Raw genomic sequence first — 18,167 nt, 5'->3', positions numbered from 1 at the left:
ACTCGGTAACCAAGGCAACTGGCTTTACAGGCAGAGAGATGAAAAATAGTAAATAGACATAAGCCATTTGTGCAATAGTTTTTCTGTAAAATATGAGGTTGATACAGAATATATAATGGTGTGGTATAAAGGCTTTAGGGGTACCAATTTGGCACGACCTATATAACTCTCTCATGGTTCTGACCACGATGAATAATGACATTCCAAACTCATGAGGTTATTGCCATTATGCCACATCACATCAGCATACATCCTTTCGCTCTCAGTTCTGCTAACTCGGGTTAAGATAGCACTGAAGACATGGCAATTTGGCTTTTAAATGAGTGTGCAGCTCAATTTCAACCATAGGCTCCTATAATCTGAGCAGTTAAGAGCTGAGTTGCTGTGTATTCACAAATATTTTAACCTACAAAAGAAAAAGGACACTAAGCTATCTAAACTACTATATGCCACAAGGGGCGACAACAATGGTTCCCGTAACCCACCCAGCAATATTGTTAATCTATCCAACTATACTCTTAGCCCAGCGGAAGAATCTGTCCTATCTCGGGGCCTCTCCTTTTGCCCCTCCACCCCCACGAACATGATACAGTTCTGTGGTGACCTAGAATCCTATTTTCGACGTCTCAGACTCAAGGAATATTTCCAACACACCTCTGACCAACATATTAACCCACAGAGACCTTCCTGCCAACACTACAAAAAGAAGGATTCTAGGTGGACTCCTCCTGAAGGTCGAAACAGCAGCCTGGATTTCTACATAGACTGCTTCCGCCGACGTGCACGAGCTGAAATTGTGGAAAAGCAGCATCGCTTACCCCATAACCTCAGCCATGCAGAACACAGTGCCATCCACAGCCTCAGAAACAACTCTGACATCATAATCAAAAAGGCTGACAAAGGAGGTGCTGTCGTCATCATGAATAGGTCAGAGTATGAACAAGAGGCTACTAGGCAGCTCTCCAACACCACTTTCTACAAGCCATTACCCTCTGATCCCACTGAGAGTTACCAAAAGAAACTACAGCATTTGCTCAAGAAACTCCCTGAAAAAGCACAAGAACAAATCCGCACAGACACACCCCTGGAGCCAGGACCTGGGGTATTCTATCTGCTACCCAAGATCCATAAACCTGGAAATCCTGGACGCCCCATCATCTCAGGCATTGGCACCCTGACAGCAGGATTGTCTGGCTATGTAGACTCCCTCCTCAGGCCCTTCGTTACCAGCACTCCCAGCTATCTTCGAGACACCACCGATTTCCTGAGGAAACTACAGTCCATTGGTGATCTTCCTAAAAACACCATCCTAGCCACTATGGATGTAGAAGCCCTCTACACCAACATTCCACACAAAGATGGACTACAAGCCGTCAGGAACACTATCCCCGATACTGTCACGGCTAACCTGGTGGCAGAACTTTGTGACTTTGTCCTGACCCATAACTATTTCACATTTGGTGACAATGTATACCTTCAAATCAGCGGCACTGCGATGGGTACCCGCATGGCCCCACAGTATGCCAACATTTTTATGGCTGACTTAGAACAACGCTTCCTCAGCTCTCGTTCCCTAATGCCCCTACTCTACTTGCGCTACATTGATGACATCTTCATCATCTGGACCCATGGAAAAGAAGCTCTTGAGGAATTCCACCATGATTTCAACAATTTCCATCCCACCATCAACCTCAGCCTGGACCAGTCCACACAAGAGATCCACTTCCTGGACACTACGGTGCTAATAAGCGATGGTCACATAAACACCACCCTATATCGGAAACCTACTGACCGCTATTCCTACCTACATGCCTCTAGCTTTCATCCAGATCACACCACTCGATCCATTGTCTACAGCCAAGCGCTACGATATAACCGCATTTGCTCCAACCCCTCAGACAGAGACAAACACCTACAAGATCTCTATCATGCATTCCTACAACTACAGTACCCACCTGCTGAAGTGAAGAAACAGATTGACAGAGCCAGAAGAGTACCCAGAAGTCACCTACTACAGGACAGGCCCAACAAAGAAAACAACAGAACGCCACTAGCCATCACCTTCAGCCCCCAACTAAAACCCCTCCAACGCATCATCAAGGATCTACAACCTATCCTGAAGGACGAGCCATCGCTCTCTCAGATCTTGGGAGACAGACCAGTCCTTGCTTACAGACAGCCCCCCAATCTGAAGCAAATACTCACCAGCAACCACACACCACACAACAGAACCACTAACCCAGGAACCTATCCTTGCAACAAAGCCCGTTGCCAACTCTGTCCACATATCTATTCAGGGGATACCATCATAGGGCCTAATCACATCAGCCACACTATCAGAGGCTCGTTCACCTGCGCATCTACCAATGTGATATATGCCATCATGTGCCAGCAATGCCCCTCTGCCATGTACATTGGCCAAACTGGACAGTCTCTACGTAAAAGAATGAATGGACACAAATCAGACGTCAAGAATTATAACATTCAAAAACCAGTTGGAGAACACTTCAATCTCTCTGGTCACTCGATCACAGACCTAAGAGTGGCTATCCTTCAACAAAAAAGCTTCAAAAACAGACTCCAACGAGAGACTGCTGAATTGGAATTAATTTGCAAACTGGATACAATTAACTTAGGCTTGAATAGAGACTGGGAATGGATGAGTCATTACACAAAGTAAAACTATTTCCCCATGGTATTTCTCCCTCCCACCCCACCCCCCACTGTTCCTCTGATATTCTTGTTAACTGCTGGAATTAGCCTACCTGCTTGTCACCATGGAAGGTTTTCCTCCTTTCCCCCCCCTGCTGCTGGTGATGGCTTATCTTAAGTGATCACTCTCCTTACAGTGTGTATGATAAACCCATTGTTTCATGTTCTCTGTGTGTGTGTATATAAATCTCTCCTCTGTTTTTTCCACCAAATGCATCCGATGAAGTGAGCTGTAGCTCACGAAAGCTTATGCTCTAATAAATTTGTTAGTCTCTAAGGTGCCACAAGTACTCCTTTTCTTTTTGCGAATACAGACTAACACGGCTGCTACTCTGAAACCTGATTTTAACCTATGTTAGCTAATGAGGGTTAGCTAACGCGCGTTAGCTTTTTTTTTTTTTTGCACTGAAGGCATAGCCTATATTATTTGTGTATAACTTCTTTGCTGCTAGTGAAGCTTGTAATCTAGCAGTGAAATAGGGTTTAGATGAGACCTATGTGGTGCATAAACTTTGCTCTGCCTCTGTGCACATGGACAAATTTCACTGCACCTACTTACAACATTCTTATAACATATTTCCTCTTTACTAAGTGCCAATGAAATAGGACTGTTTTTTGTCCTCAGTGCGATCAAATCTACTCCCATTGCTTCTGATTTTAATTTTGAAACCAAGAATAGTTTCTCTTCCTATCCTTTAAAAATCACAGCAGTTTACACACATCCAAAAATTGTTTAAAAATTGTGAAATTCTGACTATTTTATGTTTAATGTTAACAAATTTTGACCAGTTCTATAGTTGGTCAAAACACACGAGCATTTTCAACCCATTTTTTTTTTTCAGGGTTTCTCATCAAAAATAGAATTTTGGACAAATAAAATCACCAAAAACTCAAAATTTGGAAGATGTTGACAGGGATGAGTGGCCAATTATACACTATATCAGACCTGTTCTTTATCCACTGAACACCCCATGGAACACCTCCTGTCCTTCACTTCTGCCTTTCTTCCCTTCCCTTTTTTCCCCCACTGGCAGCTCTTTCTTTGAAGCTGCATGCCCTCTTCCTTTGTCTAATTGCATAACAGTATGCCTGTCTACGAATCCAATAGTTAGTTAAACAAACCAAAAAACCCAACAAGCTCACATATGGGGTCCCATTTTCAAACCTGTGTGCCTCAGATAGTGTCCCCAGTTCTGCAGTTAAGTACCCAAATACATATTTTAGGTGCCTAGGTACCAACTGGAGTATCCAAATGGAGATACCAGAAGCAAGGCTTAAAAACTGGATTTCTCTTTTAACCCACTTTAAAATCATAGAAATGTAGGGCAGGACGGAACCTTAAGAGGTTATCTAGTCCAGCCCTCTGCACTGGTGCAGGACCAGTAAACCTACACCGTCATTGACATGTTTTTGTCCATCCTGTTCTTAAAATCCTCCACAGTGGGAGATTCCACAGCCTTCCTTGGAAGCCTTTTCCACAGCTTAACTACCTTTATAATTAGAAAGTTTTCCTAATAGCTAACCTACATTTCCTTTGCTGCAGAATAAGGCCATTACTTCTTGTCCTACATCCAGCGGCCTTGGAGAATAATTGATCCCCGTCTTCTTTATAACAGCCCTTAAAATGTTTGAAAACTGTTAGCAGGTCCCAGTCAGTTTCTTTTAACCTTTTCTCATAGGTGAGGTTTTTTCTAAACCTATTATCATTTTTATTGCTCTTCTCTGGACTCTCTCCAATATGTTCATATCTTTCTTAAAGTGTGGTACCCCAAACTGGACAGAAAGTAATACCTTTAATTTGCTAAATATATATTAAACTCAAATAAAGGTAAATAATTTTACAAAATATTAAAAAAATGGTTTTCAGGCTGAGACCAGCCAAATCAGACAAATTTCAGCTCAAAGGAAATTTCTATGCCCCAGTGATTAAAAAAAGCCTTTTCCCCCCACGTGTTTAGTAACACCTGACCACAATCCCTAACCATAGCAATGCTGAGTGGTACAGCATAATAGCAAAGGTTAGTAAAATACAAGATAGGAAAAGAATTTAAGATCAGAGGCAAAATTGAAGCATTAAAGCTTTTTGGAGCTGAAGAATAAATTGAAAAGGTTCATGTTATAATTTTAATTTAAGTCTCAAAAAAACCCACTCCTGCCTGAAAATTCACTTCTGACCCTATTTTCTACATATAGGGAATTAAATTAGCACTGTTTTAAATGCCACATTAACTAGATATTTTGTGTATTGCACTGAGAATTCTGTAGAAAAATATCAGTGGCAGAAAGGTAAACCTGTTCCTATCTTATAATATCTGGCCTATTCTGTAGCCCTTTTCCCTCCTCTTCAGACAAATGAATAGTGACATTGATTTTGGAGACACATTTAATAATGTGCCTTTGATATTCTGCAGAACCACTGAGTTAAAAATTAATATGGCCCCAAGCATTCATAAACTATGCTTCCTCCTACACAGGCTAGCAACAAACTGTTTATCCTGTTTTACTATATAATCATTATGGTTTTGCACTTATATTCATTTTATCATTAATATCTTATGTAATGCCTCTATCCTCTGATGATAACTGCTATTTGGCTTAGAAAATCCTGGGGAAATTCCAGAAGTCATAAATAGTAAAACTGGCCAAAAATGACTTGTTGAATAGAAGACTTCGCTTTTGTTTCTTAAAAAAAGGTCTACGGTTCAGGGCTTGTGTAGATATGAAAAGACAGTGTTGTAATCTCCAGCATAATTTGTGATTCATTTATTTTGTTGATTTTATTGATTCTGCTGTGTACAGGGAGAATTTGTGCTATACTCTCCCAGGGCTATGTTCTACTAATTTGTGACAATATCTATAATAACTACTTCCAGCTGTGTGTTATTCCATACTTTGATCATGTTATTAAAAAGCTATCCCTTGTGTTGCACACCATGCTGGCATCATTAAAGAGTGTAGAAGAACACAAAGACTCCAAGAGTTAATAATACTGAATACTTTGCAGGGGGGTTGAAGGCAGTGCCTACTGCTTGTTTACAAGAGTTTCAATGCCCCTGTTAAGGTAAGATTGATTTTTCCCTTTCCTCCTGAATCCACTGCCATTAGCTGGAAGACAATACACTTCCTTCAGCTCAAAGTATGCATATGGCATGGAAGGCAAAGCTATCAAATGCATTTTGAAATGACTTTCACACATGGTCACTAGACTCTCATAGTCTCTGCTACTTTTGACTGAATTTAAACCAGAGGGAAATGTTCCGTCTCCATAGGGGGTTAAACCAGGAGAGACAGTGGAGTCATCCCTCCAAACATAGGTCCTTATTCTCCACTCCCTTGGACCTTGTGTGTTGATTTGCCTTTCTGCACAGTTGGTGTAAAACACACCTATCTGATTTTCATAGAATCATAGAATATCAGGGTTGGAAGGGACCTCAGGAGGTCATCTAGTTTAACCCCCTGCTCAAAGCAGGACCAATCCCCAACTAAATCATCCCAGCCAGGGCTTTGTCAATCCTGACCTTAAAAATTTCTAAGGAAGGAGATTCCACCACCTCCCTAGGTAACGCATTCCAGTGTTTCATCACCCTCCTAGTGAAAAAGTTTTTCCTAATATCCAACTTAAACCTCTCCCACTGCAACTTGAGACCATTACTCCTCGTTCTGTTATCTGCTACCACCGAGAACAGTCTAGATCCATCCTCTTTGAAACCTCTTTCAGGTAGTTGAAAGCAGCTATCAAATCCCCCCTCATTCTTCTCTTCCGCAGACTAAACAATCCCAGTTCCCTCAGCATCTCCTCATAAGTCATGTGTTCCAGTCCCCTAATCATTTTTGTTGCCCTCTGCTGGACATTTTCCAATTTTTTTTTGGTAGCATTTCAAATCCACTTTGCACTGGGGTGAATGACTTCACAAATGTAAGGCAGATAAGAGGAACCAGGCTCTAATAGCAATTCAAATGGAAGACTGCAAACCCAGGGAATTCATATAATATCCTTTTTATTTCTCTCTCAGAGACAAGGTACTGGAGCAACAAATGGAAAAGACAAGACATCTGGTGAGAATGGTAAGCCTAGATTTTATTTCATTTTGGAGAATATCAAGCCAAGTTGTTTTCTGGTATCAAAATATTTCATTTACAATATTGACATACATCAGCCTTTCCCTTTGCATCAGTTTGAAAACTTGTCATTGCTGTCTTCCTATTTATGTTTTTAGCATTTCAGTGTGAGTACCAGAGCCCTGATTTTGAACTTACAGTAGTGTCAAACAGGAGTAACTCTACTGAAGTCAATGGGTTATATGGGTATAAACTGGTACAAGTGAAAACAGAATCAAGTACCAAAATATTTGGCATCATGGACAAGGAAATTAGTGGTAATTCAACATTATGGACTGGGTCATCAGTGTCTGCTATATGTCTGAGCAAGGTGGGTAAAGACAAGCCAGCTGTGCTAGGACTGCTCATATCAACAATAGTCTCTTTGTGCCTTTATTTTGGGGACCATGTAATTGCGGGTTCTCATGCCCTTCTGGGGAGCTGGACACTGAAAAGGGGGCAAGAAAGGATAGGTTCGTGCCATTTGAATGCTGCTGTACAAGAGTTGACTCACTGCTGGCTTGCCGCCTTGTAGCATGGCATTGCATAGTAAGCTTTCCTCATCTGTCACTCCCTGCCAACAGACAGTCCAACCCTGTGGCAGTCTGCCTTTTCTTGTGACTCAGTTCTCCAGGCAAGTCACTTATAGTCCCACCTTTCCCAGGATAATAGAGTCCAAGAAACAAAAATCTAATGTTTTTACATCAGGTCTTTAGGCCCTCTCTGGTCTCCATGTTTCTTATACGCTGTTGTCTCAGGGCTTTCAAAAGTCCTTATCCCCTTGTATCAAGGGGCTCCATGCCACCTTCCTGTGTGACTGGCAGGTGAGCCTAGGCCCTCTGTCCTCTGGGTTCCAACCCAGAGACTCAATAGTGAGCAGGCAAGGTCTATTCAGACACACCCCCGATATCTGTATGGGCTTCTTCCAGAGGCAAATTTAAGGGTCAGAGCCTGGTCAGCAAACATGCAGCATGTGGCCCAATGGTTAGGTGACATCATGTCACAGGCCCTGAAGATGAGCTGTGTGTCGTTTTGAAAGCTTGTCTCTCTCACCAACAGAAGTTGGTCCAATAAAAGATATTACCTCACCCACCTTGCCATATCACTTTAGGCTTTTTAAAACATAAACAGTTTAAAAAACCCCATAAAACAAATCACAGGCCTGAAAAAAAGTGGTATCTCACCCAACTTGTGTTGGCTTACGTATTTCCAATTACTGGAACCTTGCACCCTGGCAATGCTTTTCCTTGGCAAATTGTACTATAATGCTGTCCAGCTCCAACCTTGTGTCTTGTCTTTCTCAATTGCAAGGAGAGCAAGGTCACTAAGCCCTGTCTGTGATAGTGTTGAACGCATGTAGTTTTTGACATGTCTTATTGTGCTCATTGCATGTTCAATACTGGCCACTCCAGTTGGTGTAATGAGAGAGTCAATGCAACATTTCCATTACTGGTAAAACATCATCAAGAGAATTTGACACTATGATATTCAAGTAGCTCTGGACTCCAAGTGACAAACTGAACTCCCATCTCCTTTGTAAAATAATTCATAATCTCATGAACCAAGTCTAAAGAAAAATTAATTTTCCCATGAGTTTAAGGACTTCCTCCTTTAACCCCTCTAAAGTTATATTTTGAAGTTGCCGGGGACAGAGGAAACCAAATGGAAACCAACATCAAGATTTTAGTTCCCTGATCGTATTATTTAAGACCTATTTCCTTTGCTTCTAACAGAATTGTGCACAAATTCATCATCTATGAGATATACATGTCTCTTCCTGTGGCTTGAATATTTTGCATTTTCAAAACACATTGTTTCCCACCTGTTCTGAGGTTCTTTTATAATTTCCTTCAGATCTGAGTTTTCTGAGCTCATTCACTGTGCTTTCAAATGTCCAGAGGACATGGAACTTGTCAATTTTCTTTGACTGAAGGATTCCAGAGGCTTCAGCCTTGATAACTAAGATCCTATGCCACCAAAACCGATTGAGATAGAACAGCCAATCCATAAAGGACAAGTTGCATTTGCTTCACATATGTCCTCATTACTCCTGTGTTCAGTGACAATTTCATCTTCTAGGCATTCAGTTGTACTCTGAAAATTTACTATCATTACCTCAATGGCTTTCATTTGAGCTGCCCATTCAGTCTTGCAGAGTGCCTTTTAGATGTAAAGGTCTCTGTTACGGGTTCCTTCAACCCTTGTGGTGCCTCCTCCTGGCTGTCCTGGGGATTAGCTCTGCCATGTGCTGTGCTCTCCTCAGCAGTCTCTGTATCCATCTTCTCTCTGTCTGCACTCTCAGAGCAGCAGCTTCCGGTTTGTGGCTTGGCTCTTCAGCCAGGTCACTGATTTCCTCCCCTTCTGGGGAAACTGCAATCCTTCCAGACCTGCTGTCCAGCTGACATCTTCAACGCCCTGTGACACTATCCAGTGGCTGGTAGGAGAACCCAGACTCACCCTCTACACTGGGTTCCAGCCCCGGGACCTATAATATGAAGCCAAGGCCTGTACTGTCTTAGCCCTTGCTGCTGTTTCCCTGGGTTTCTTCCTACACAACTGGCTCCCCACCCTTTTTGGCTTTGCCAGTGTGACATTACCCAGGGTACAATCTGGACTGCTGAATAGCTGTGTCTTCTCAGTTCTCCAACCTTGGATGCCTTTTACATTGCTTTACTGGTGAACACCCACTCCTGGCCAGTTAATACACATCCTCTAGCATGCAAAATCACTCCCAGATATGTTACATGAATGTTTTGCAATTCACCTACAGGGTGAGACCAGCAAAATCCCAGTCCCAGTCTTGTCCCCAAGAAATATGTGTCTTGTACTGCCCAGCACACAACTGAACAATGCAAGCTCACATAAAGCCTGCCATTTCATCAATGCACCAGCCTTGTTACCCCAAATGGAGTTTCCCCCACACTGGTTAAGATAAAACAATAAGTTTATTAACTACAGAAAGATAGATTTTAAGTGATTACAAGAAATGATGCATAAAAGTCAGGACTGGTTACAAAAGAAATAAAAGAGTAAAATGCAAGCTAATACCTAACTTGGCAAGCTAAATGAACTTGAAAGCAAAGAGGCCTTGTTTCACCATATGTTTTATAGCAGTCTGTACTGGCTGAAAAGCCTTAGAGCCAGTTCAATGATGCTTTCTTTGTCTTTCAAGCATTGTGGCTGCCATGAGTAGATATGAGGGGAGAGCAAGGTGAATTGGAGGCTACTGTCTCTCTTTCTTATACCACTCTCCCCTCTTTGAGGAATACCTCCAGCTGGGGGTGCAGGCGACAAACAGGCTCTTGTGGGTGTGACGTCTGAACCATCCTTGTGATGGAATGTAGATTTGTTATTCACACCTTCCCCCGTCAGAGAATGGCCGCATAAGCAAATGACAGTCTTTTAAGACCTGCCTTGGTGTCAGTCTGTGCTTTGTTTCTATGAAATTGGTTTGGACCTACTTTTCTTAAACTTGGAGCATGTCACAGCAATGATACATAGTGGAATCTTATAACTTCACATACAATGTTGATACCCATTTTAGCAGGACAATAATGTTGAGCATGTTATGACTTTTCAAATGATAGCTTACAAGGCATACTTCGTACAAAATGTATCATGGTTTTGTAAAAGTGGTGAACATAATGATCTAGACTGTCACACAGCCCACTCTCCCTCCACTCAGGGAATGACTGCAGACTCCTTCCCTGCAGCTCCCCTCCCCCTTTGCTGCTTGTAGCTCCTGGGCTTTATACAGGCCCTCCTGTTCCTGCCCAGTTGACTCTGCTTCTAATTAGTAGCCTTCTTGTAGCCTACATCTCTCCCCTACTTGCTGTTTAATTAGGCCTACCTGGCCTGATTTACCCTCTTAGGGCCAGTGTGGGGAATACACCCCATCACAGCCTCCGTCATTCTTCAGAAGCCTGTTCAATTTCATCTGCTTCATCAATGCTGTCAAGTTCTTCAAGGGTCTAAAAGTCATCAAGTTCCTCTTCTCTTTGAAAAACTGCTCTCTTGAGCAAGAATTTGAAGATAAAAATTATTTTTAGATTTAAGCATTAGTTTTTCCCATTGACAGGAAGATTTTGCAAAATATTTATATATTTCCTGCAAAGTTGAAAAGACAACCTTCCGGTCCAAATTAGCCTTATCTTCATCAGCATGCACCAAAATTAGGTTAAAGTGATGTGGTGGGCAATGGATGTATGATTCTGTGGCCTGCACTGTGCAGGAGGTCAGACTAGATGATCAGAATGGTCCCTTCTGACCTTAGGATCTATGAATCTATGTTGCAGGACTGGCTCTAGGCACCAGCAAACCAAGCACATGCTTGGAGCGGCACATTTCAAGGGACAGCATTTCGGCCAACCTTTTTTTTTTTTTTTTTTTTTTTTTTCCCCCTTGTGCAGTTGCACTCTCGGAGCTTGGGGCAGCAAAAAACCTAGAGCTGGCCCTGGTATGTTGCATACACTTTGTCTCCCTTTCCTGAAAGAAACTCTCTCATTTTTGTTTGGAATCCTCCACAAGCTCTGGTTCATTGTACTGGCCCCATTGTAACCCTGTCCAGCTAGGTATTTGGAGTCTAATCCATGCTTCCAGAATAAAACATCACTTAACTAGTCAAACAAGGATGCAGTGCCTGTCTCACTTACTGCCCCAAAGCTTAGAAAATGCTCTTTTATATCTACTTTTTTCCTTCAATATAATCAATACTAACAAAGTGAAGCTAAATGGACATTTGATCAACATAGCTAATATCCAGGGTTGCATCTACAATGACAGTGAAAAACAGCTAATTTACAGCTATTAAGTATGTGCCTCCTGGCTTTTGATGTTAAAAGACTTAAGTTCATAAGTAATTGTTGTGTTCAAATATTTGATTCTCTTGGTGTTACTAATATGTTGGGAAAAAAGTTGTATTACATCTGGCAAGTAAATACCACAATTATTACTCTCCAGCGCTTCACTGTGGCTGTGAAAGGGGAGATCTAAAATAGCTAAAGCTTTGATTGTGTCAAGCAATATTTTTAGTACGTACCATTTCCTGATATTTTCATTTGCTTCCTTATCAAAACATGCATTGATACTATGACCCTTCATGAGCTGTAGAGCTACCACAGGTGACTGAGTATATTGCCTGGTCCTCCATGAACAGACATTGACTTTAGTGTATTCTTTCAATAGTTAAAACCTGTTATCTAAGTTGATTTTTGAGTTTCTGTATCCTCGAACACTCAACACAGTGACAATATGCAGAATCTGAAATAAGAAATTCTGTTCACTCCAGCATTTACAATAATTTTTAAACAAGTTGAACATGGTTTTCTGGAAAAATAAAGATCACAGTTTTTAAGCCTTGATCCATGTTTAATCACACTAGCCACTTGATATGCAAATCTTCATAAAGTGCATTTTTCATTCTGTAAAATGAAAAGGAAAATGGTGGGTTGTAGGAAAAAAAATTAAACTGTTCATTTGGCATATCACTGTTAGTGGGCCGTCAAGGACCAGTCCATATCAGCATACACAGTTGCTCAGTTGATAAAACTGATTCTTGAACGTGACTTTTATTAGACTTTTATCCTGTTTCATCAGGAAGATTGCTTTGACCTGATCACCAACAGGGTCTTTGGGTTTTTGTTTTAAGATCATCTGTGGGATCTTTGGCTTAGTTGGTTTGTGGCTTATCTTCAGGGTCTTCAGCTGTGCTGGTTTCAAGCAAAGTTTCTCTGGAAATATCATCAGCTACTACTACAGGTAAAATTTCAGTGGTACTGCACTAATAGTTTTCCTGACTTAATCATGACACAACAACAGATTCATGCTTGCTGAACTGAGATGCAGTTCTTGGCTTTCTACTTCAGATTGCAGGGGTTGATCAGGAAGTTTACAACATAATAGTTTCAGGGATCTCGAAATAGCTTGCAATAACAAAATCTCTTTTTCTTTTCATTTTCTAAAACCAGACTTGTATTTGTGTTTGTTTTTCATTTCCAGATATCTTCCAGTATGAGAATAACTAAGTTGGAAGTATAGGCCTAAATAAAGTGTCTTTTTGTGCTGCTTAATTTAGCCTTCAGTTGTGGAGGTAATCTTAAAAAATGTTGATTTTTCTCTACAGACTCTCCCCTGGGCCTTTTCTTTCAGCCTGCCAGTCTCTCCATTCTCTAATGCTACAAGCAGGACTGCAGAATTCTGTCTGTCTCTCCTTGCAGTCCCCTTCTACTCTGGGCTTCCTCTCTTTATAGTAACCACCCAGCTCCTTGCCCAGCTAAGACTCCTATTTAATTGGGTCTGGTCCCCACTCCAGCTGCTCTAATTGAATATCCAGCTCTCCTTACCCCTTTCAGTGCCAAAAAGGGATTTATACCTTATCACAAGCACAAAGCTGCTATAAGTAGAGGTGGTTGGGAAATGTTTTTCTTTTTTTCCTATGGAAAACTTTTCATAAAACAAAAACAAACAAAAACTCCACCAATCAAACAACACCCTGAAAGTTTATGGCTGAAAACTCAATTTTCTGCAGAAAGCAAAAATTTTGCTTATTTAAAAACCCAATTATCCATCAATAAGCACTTCTGAAGATTTTTTTTAACCAAGCCTTGCTTTAATGCAGCTGAGAAATGGGGCCACTGTCAGCTTGTGGATAATTCATGAACAGGAAAAGGACCAAACTTACCAAATAAATTGTTCATTTCAAGTTTGTTGCCCAAGTCTAATCAAAAGAGCAACGGTTCCTGCAGCTCTGTGTAAGCTCAAAAGCGTGCCTCTTTCACCAACAGAAGTTGGTCCAATACAAGATATCACCTCACCCACTTTGTGGACTAACTGAAGGAAGGAAAAATTGAAAAAAGGCATGAACAAGCCTGTTCTCACAAGATTTCAAGCCCATTTTTCCTCAGTGTTGAGAGATTTGGATTGTTCAGATAAGGTTTGGATATGCCTATCAATTTTGTTATTCTGAAGTGAACCTCTGTACCTCTTGAGATTAACTCATCCTGAGAAGTCATTTCTGTTTTACTCTGCTATTAAGGATAGATGACTTTCCCATCAGTGTTGCTTATATAAAGTTATAGTGAAATGAAATCAGTACCCTAGGTTCCAAATATTCTAAAACTATGCAGTTAAACAAAAATTAAAGAAGAAAGAGAAATACATATTTTGCTAGGGTTTTTTAACACATTGACTCATTAGGCACAGATTTTGTTTCATTGCACAAGTTCGCACACACAGCAAAGTCATTCATGTCCTCAAGTTAACTAAAAGGATATCAGAGAAAATATTTTAGTTATTGGTAAGGTTATTGGAGAGTTCTTTTTCTTTACTGTTTCAGCACATTGTGAACTGAGATTGTTTTCTTTGTGTTTCATCATGAATAAAACTGTCCAATCTCCTAAACTAATATAGACTTAGAGACTCAAATCCTGCTGTCCTTTGATCTCAACAGGAATTTTGTCTGAATAAGGACTGCAGGGTTTGTTCAAAAGTAAATAAGATCTTTAGTTAAACGAAACATTTTTATGTGTGGTGTTGACTATATATTATGTACAATGTAAGCAAATTTGGTGTCAGTTACATTTTTTATGTAATGTAATGATAACAAAGAGTGTCCTGTCTATGAAACAAAGTTCAGGGGCTCCTGGGGAGATGGGTGAAGGTCCTTTGTGCCATCTCAACCCCACACACTTGCATGAGGGTCAGGGACAATCTGATTTCCCATTTGGAATTTTAAACAAAACATGAGGCAGCAAATTTATGAAAAGGAAAGTTGGACCTCAACTTTAGATCTTGTTCCATAAACTATGTATTGCAGGTAGTCCTAGTTAATTAAGCAAATGTGAATTATTCCTTTGGAAGCTGTGTGTATATTGTACACATACCTAGACATGCTATACAGCCTCCTTAATGTATTTCGGCTGGAAGTCTGGAAAATGTCAACATCCTAAGCATGTTTCCATTGCTGCTGCTGCCACCCATTATCTCCGCTGATGCTCTCTCCAGTGTTGACATGATGCTTTCCATTTTAAAGGAAGAAACCCCTTCTCTTTATCGAAGGCTGTCCAGCTGTGGAATCATGCTAAGAAAACAGCTCAAAAAGTGGCATTTAAAAACCAGTCATTGCCAACGTTCCTGCTAATTTTTCCCATGCACGTGCGGAATGAATTTTGTTATGTGCACTAATATGGAGCTGATGTGCGGTGGGGTTGGGCCGAGGGGTTCAGGAGGTGACTCAGTGCTGGGGCAGAGGGTTGGGGTGTTGGGAGGTGAGGGGGGCTCTGGCTGGGGGTGGGGGCTCTGGGGTGGGGTGGGGGTGAGGAGTTTGGGGTGCAGGCAGGCTGCCCTGGGGCTGGGGCCAGAGGACTCCCTCCAGCCCTCTCTCTGCCGGCAGCACCTCCGGGGAAGAGGTGCTTCTTCCAGGCAGCAGGAGCTCTGGGGCTGGGGGAAGAGGCCCACGGCAGCCCTGCATGCCCCAGCTTGCTCCCCTCCTCACCCACCCCTCTACCTCTCTCCTCTCCAGCCCTCTGTGGCTGTGTGCCTGCACTGCCCTTTATAGCTTGCTGCATGGCTGCGCAACTTAGAGGGAACTTTGGTCGTTGCCCTTCTTCCTCCACCAGCCAATGATCTAACTGTTCAGAGGATCAGGAAGAGCTACTGGAGACTAGCACTGGGTGAACCGTAGAAATAATTACTTTCAAGCATTCTGATGAATTAGAAGTGGAATTTTGATTCATGTTCAGATCCCTGTTTGCAGACACTGGTGCAGATGAAGTGGTGTTCATGCAGTGTTTGTGGGAAGTGAATTTTGGGCCCATAGCAGAAATATACAACAATATGCATGTTGAAAAGGAGTACTTGTGGCACCTTAGAGACTAACAAATTTATTAGAGCATAAGCTTTCGTGAGCTACAGCTCACTTCATCGGATGCATTTGGTGGAAAAATTTGCATCCGATGAAGTGAGCTGTAGCTCACGAAAGCTTATGCTCTAATAAATCTGTTAGTCTCTAAGGTGCCACAAGTCCTCCTTTTCTTTTTGCGAATACAGACGAACACGGCTGCTACTCTGAAACCTGTCAATATGCATGTTGTTGCTGTTCTATTTGTTGATGTGTCATATGCTTAGAAAGGTTTATATGAAACAAGTGTGCCTCCTTGTGGCTAGGACTGTGAATTAGCTTGTGCCCCATCTGGTGCCCCCTTTTGTTGGTTACTCTCACTGAGTCTGTGACCCTTCTCTCTCTACGTGACATGGGGTGCGCTCTTTTTGTTACTTGTCCCTCTGGTCAGGTTATATAGTTCCACCCCCCCCTCCTTCTGGGATAACAAAGGTCCCACCAGACAAGCTGTCCATATGCCATCTCAGGCAGTCTTCCGTTCCAAATCCAGATCCTATACCACTTTGCATTGAGTTGCAGCCCAGGGACTCTATAACTGGCAGCCAAGATCTACATAAGCCCACTCCTTGCTGCTGTTTTCCTGGGCTTCCTCCACTTAACTTCTCTGGGTTGACCCTTCCTTCAGACCTAGAATCCCAGGGTTTATTGTCCACCCTGGGTGTTCTCCTCACCATCTCTCTGTTCCCAGAGAGTGACTCCAGACTCCTTCCCTGCAGCCCTCTTTTGCTCTCAACTTCCTGGCTTTATACTAACCAGCCTAATCTTGCCTTGCTGGGCTTCATGATCAGTGAAGTCTGCCTCTCCCTTCAGAAGTAGCCAGGTAACATAACTGGCCTCTCAGGCCCACATTAACCCCTTTACTCCCCATCACAGTTTCCAATAAAGAAAGGGCATTTTGTGGGACAAATAAGCCCATTTCTTTGTTCTGCTTTCCTTTCATTTTCTTATTCTTCATACTTTACATACTGATTGCAGTGGCATGGTGATGGGACAAGATTTAGTTTGGTTCTAGCTGCTCTTTTTGAAGATTAATTTATTCGATTAGCAAACACCTTTTTTGAGTTCTACACAAGTTTGATTTTCTTAGAGGTATTTTTATTGGATCCACAGGTACTAAGTGTGATGTCCTGTCCCTTTAAATGTTTGAGCACTACCCCCATCCCCAGTGTAAAGCCTCACTTTCCTGTTATTTGCAGCCAGAAAGCTACGATCAAAGCAGAGAGCTTTGTTTCTATCAGCTTCCTCTATCTATCCATTTCCTTTTTTTTTCTACTGGTAGAAATACAATACTAAGTCTGCAGGTATTTCAAGCCCCTCTGGTCTCTTACTGCAAGCTCGTGCATCCCTACCTACCAACTTTTATAAGCAAAACTATTGGGACAGTTGCAGTCCTATTAACTTCATTTTGTACAAATGTATAACACTCGTGCAACACATCACTAAGGAGGTTTTAGTACCATTTTACAAGGCACTGGTGAGACCTCACCTAGAATACTGTGTGCAGTTCTGGTCTCCCATGTTTAAAAAGGATGAATTCAAACTGGAGCAGGTACAGAGAAGGGCTACTAGGATGATCCAAGGAATGGAAAACTTGTCTTATGAAAGGAGACTTAAGGAGCTTGGCTTGTTTAGCCTAACTAAAAGAAGGTTGAGGGGAGATATGATTGCTCTCTATAAATATATCAGAGGGATAAATACAGGAGAGGGAGAGGAATTATTTAAGCTCAGCACCAATGTGGACACAAGAACAAATGGGTATAAACTGGCCACCAGAAAGTTTTGACTTGAAATTAGATGAAGGTTTCTAACCATCAAAGGAGTGAAGTTTTGGAATAGCCTTCCAAGGGAAGCAGTGGGGGCAAAAGATCTATCTGGCTTTAAGATTCTACTTGATAAGTTTATGGAGGAGATGGTATGATGGGATAATGTGATTTTGGTAATTAATTGATCTTTAAATATTCAGGGTAAATAGGCCTAATCCCCTGAGATGGGATATTAGATGGATGGAATCTGAGTTACCTAGGAAAGAATTTTCTGTAGTATCTGGCTGGTGAATCTTGATCAGCTAAACCCTGAGCATATGGGTGCCATATTTGGGGTCGGGAAGGAATTTTCCTCCAGGGCAGATTAGAAGAGGCCCTGGAGGTTTTTCGCCTTCCTCTGTAGCATGGGGCACGGGTCACTTGAGGGAGGCTTCTCTGCTCCTTGAAGTCTTTAAACCACGATTTGAGGACTTCAATAGCTCAGACATAGGTGAGGTTTTTCGTAGGAGTGGGTGGGTGAGATTCTGTGGCCTGCGTTGTGCAGGAGGTCGGACTAGATGATCAGAATGGTCCCTTCTGACCTTAGTATCTATGAATCTATGAATCACTCCAGCACTGTCACAACAGACTTTGCTTCTATGTTCAATCACAAGGAGCTCATTTTTCAATGAACGGAAACTGCAAAACTCTACAACAAC

At 41.8% G+C, this 18,167-nt stretch overlaps 1 protein-coding gene across 2 annotated transcripts in view; it reads left to right on the top strand.

Moving 5' to 3' along the window:
- Nucleotides 1-18,167, top strand: part of PCP4 (Purkinje cell protein 4) — a 69,421-nt gene that overhangs the window by 18,522 nt on the left and 32,732 nt on the right. Inside the window, exons 2-3 of one of the 2 annotated variants that reach the window (XM_038380337.2) lie at nucleotides 6,726-6,777; nucleotides 12,505-12,567. In XM_038380337.2, the coding sequence (XP_038236265.1) occupies nucleotides 6,726-6,777; nucleotides 12,505-12,567 (115 nt within the window). The remainder of the gene's footprint in view (nucleotides 1-6,725; nucleotides 6,778-12,504; nucleotides 12,568-18,167) is intronic. The other variant, XM_038380343.2, reaches the window with a different exon arrangement.

Source organism: Dermochelys coriacea, chromosome 1 (assembly GCF_009764565.3).
Source record: "Dermochelys coriacea isolate rDerCor1 chromosome 1, rDerCor1.pri.v4, whole genome shotgun sequence".
Taxonomy (NCBI): Eukaryota; Metazoa; Chordata; order Testudines; family Dermochelyidae; genus Dermochelys; species Dermochelys coriacea.
The sequence above is the reverse complement of the archived record's forward strand: the minus strand, read 5'-3'. Positions and strand labels throughout refer to the sequence as shown.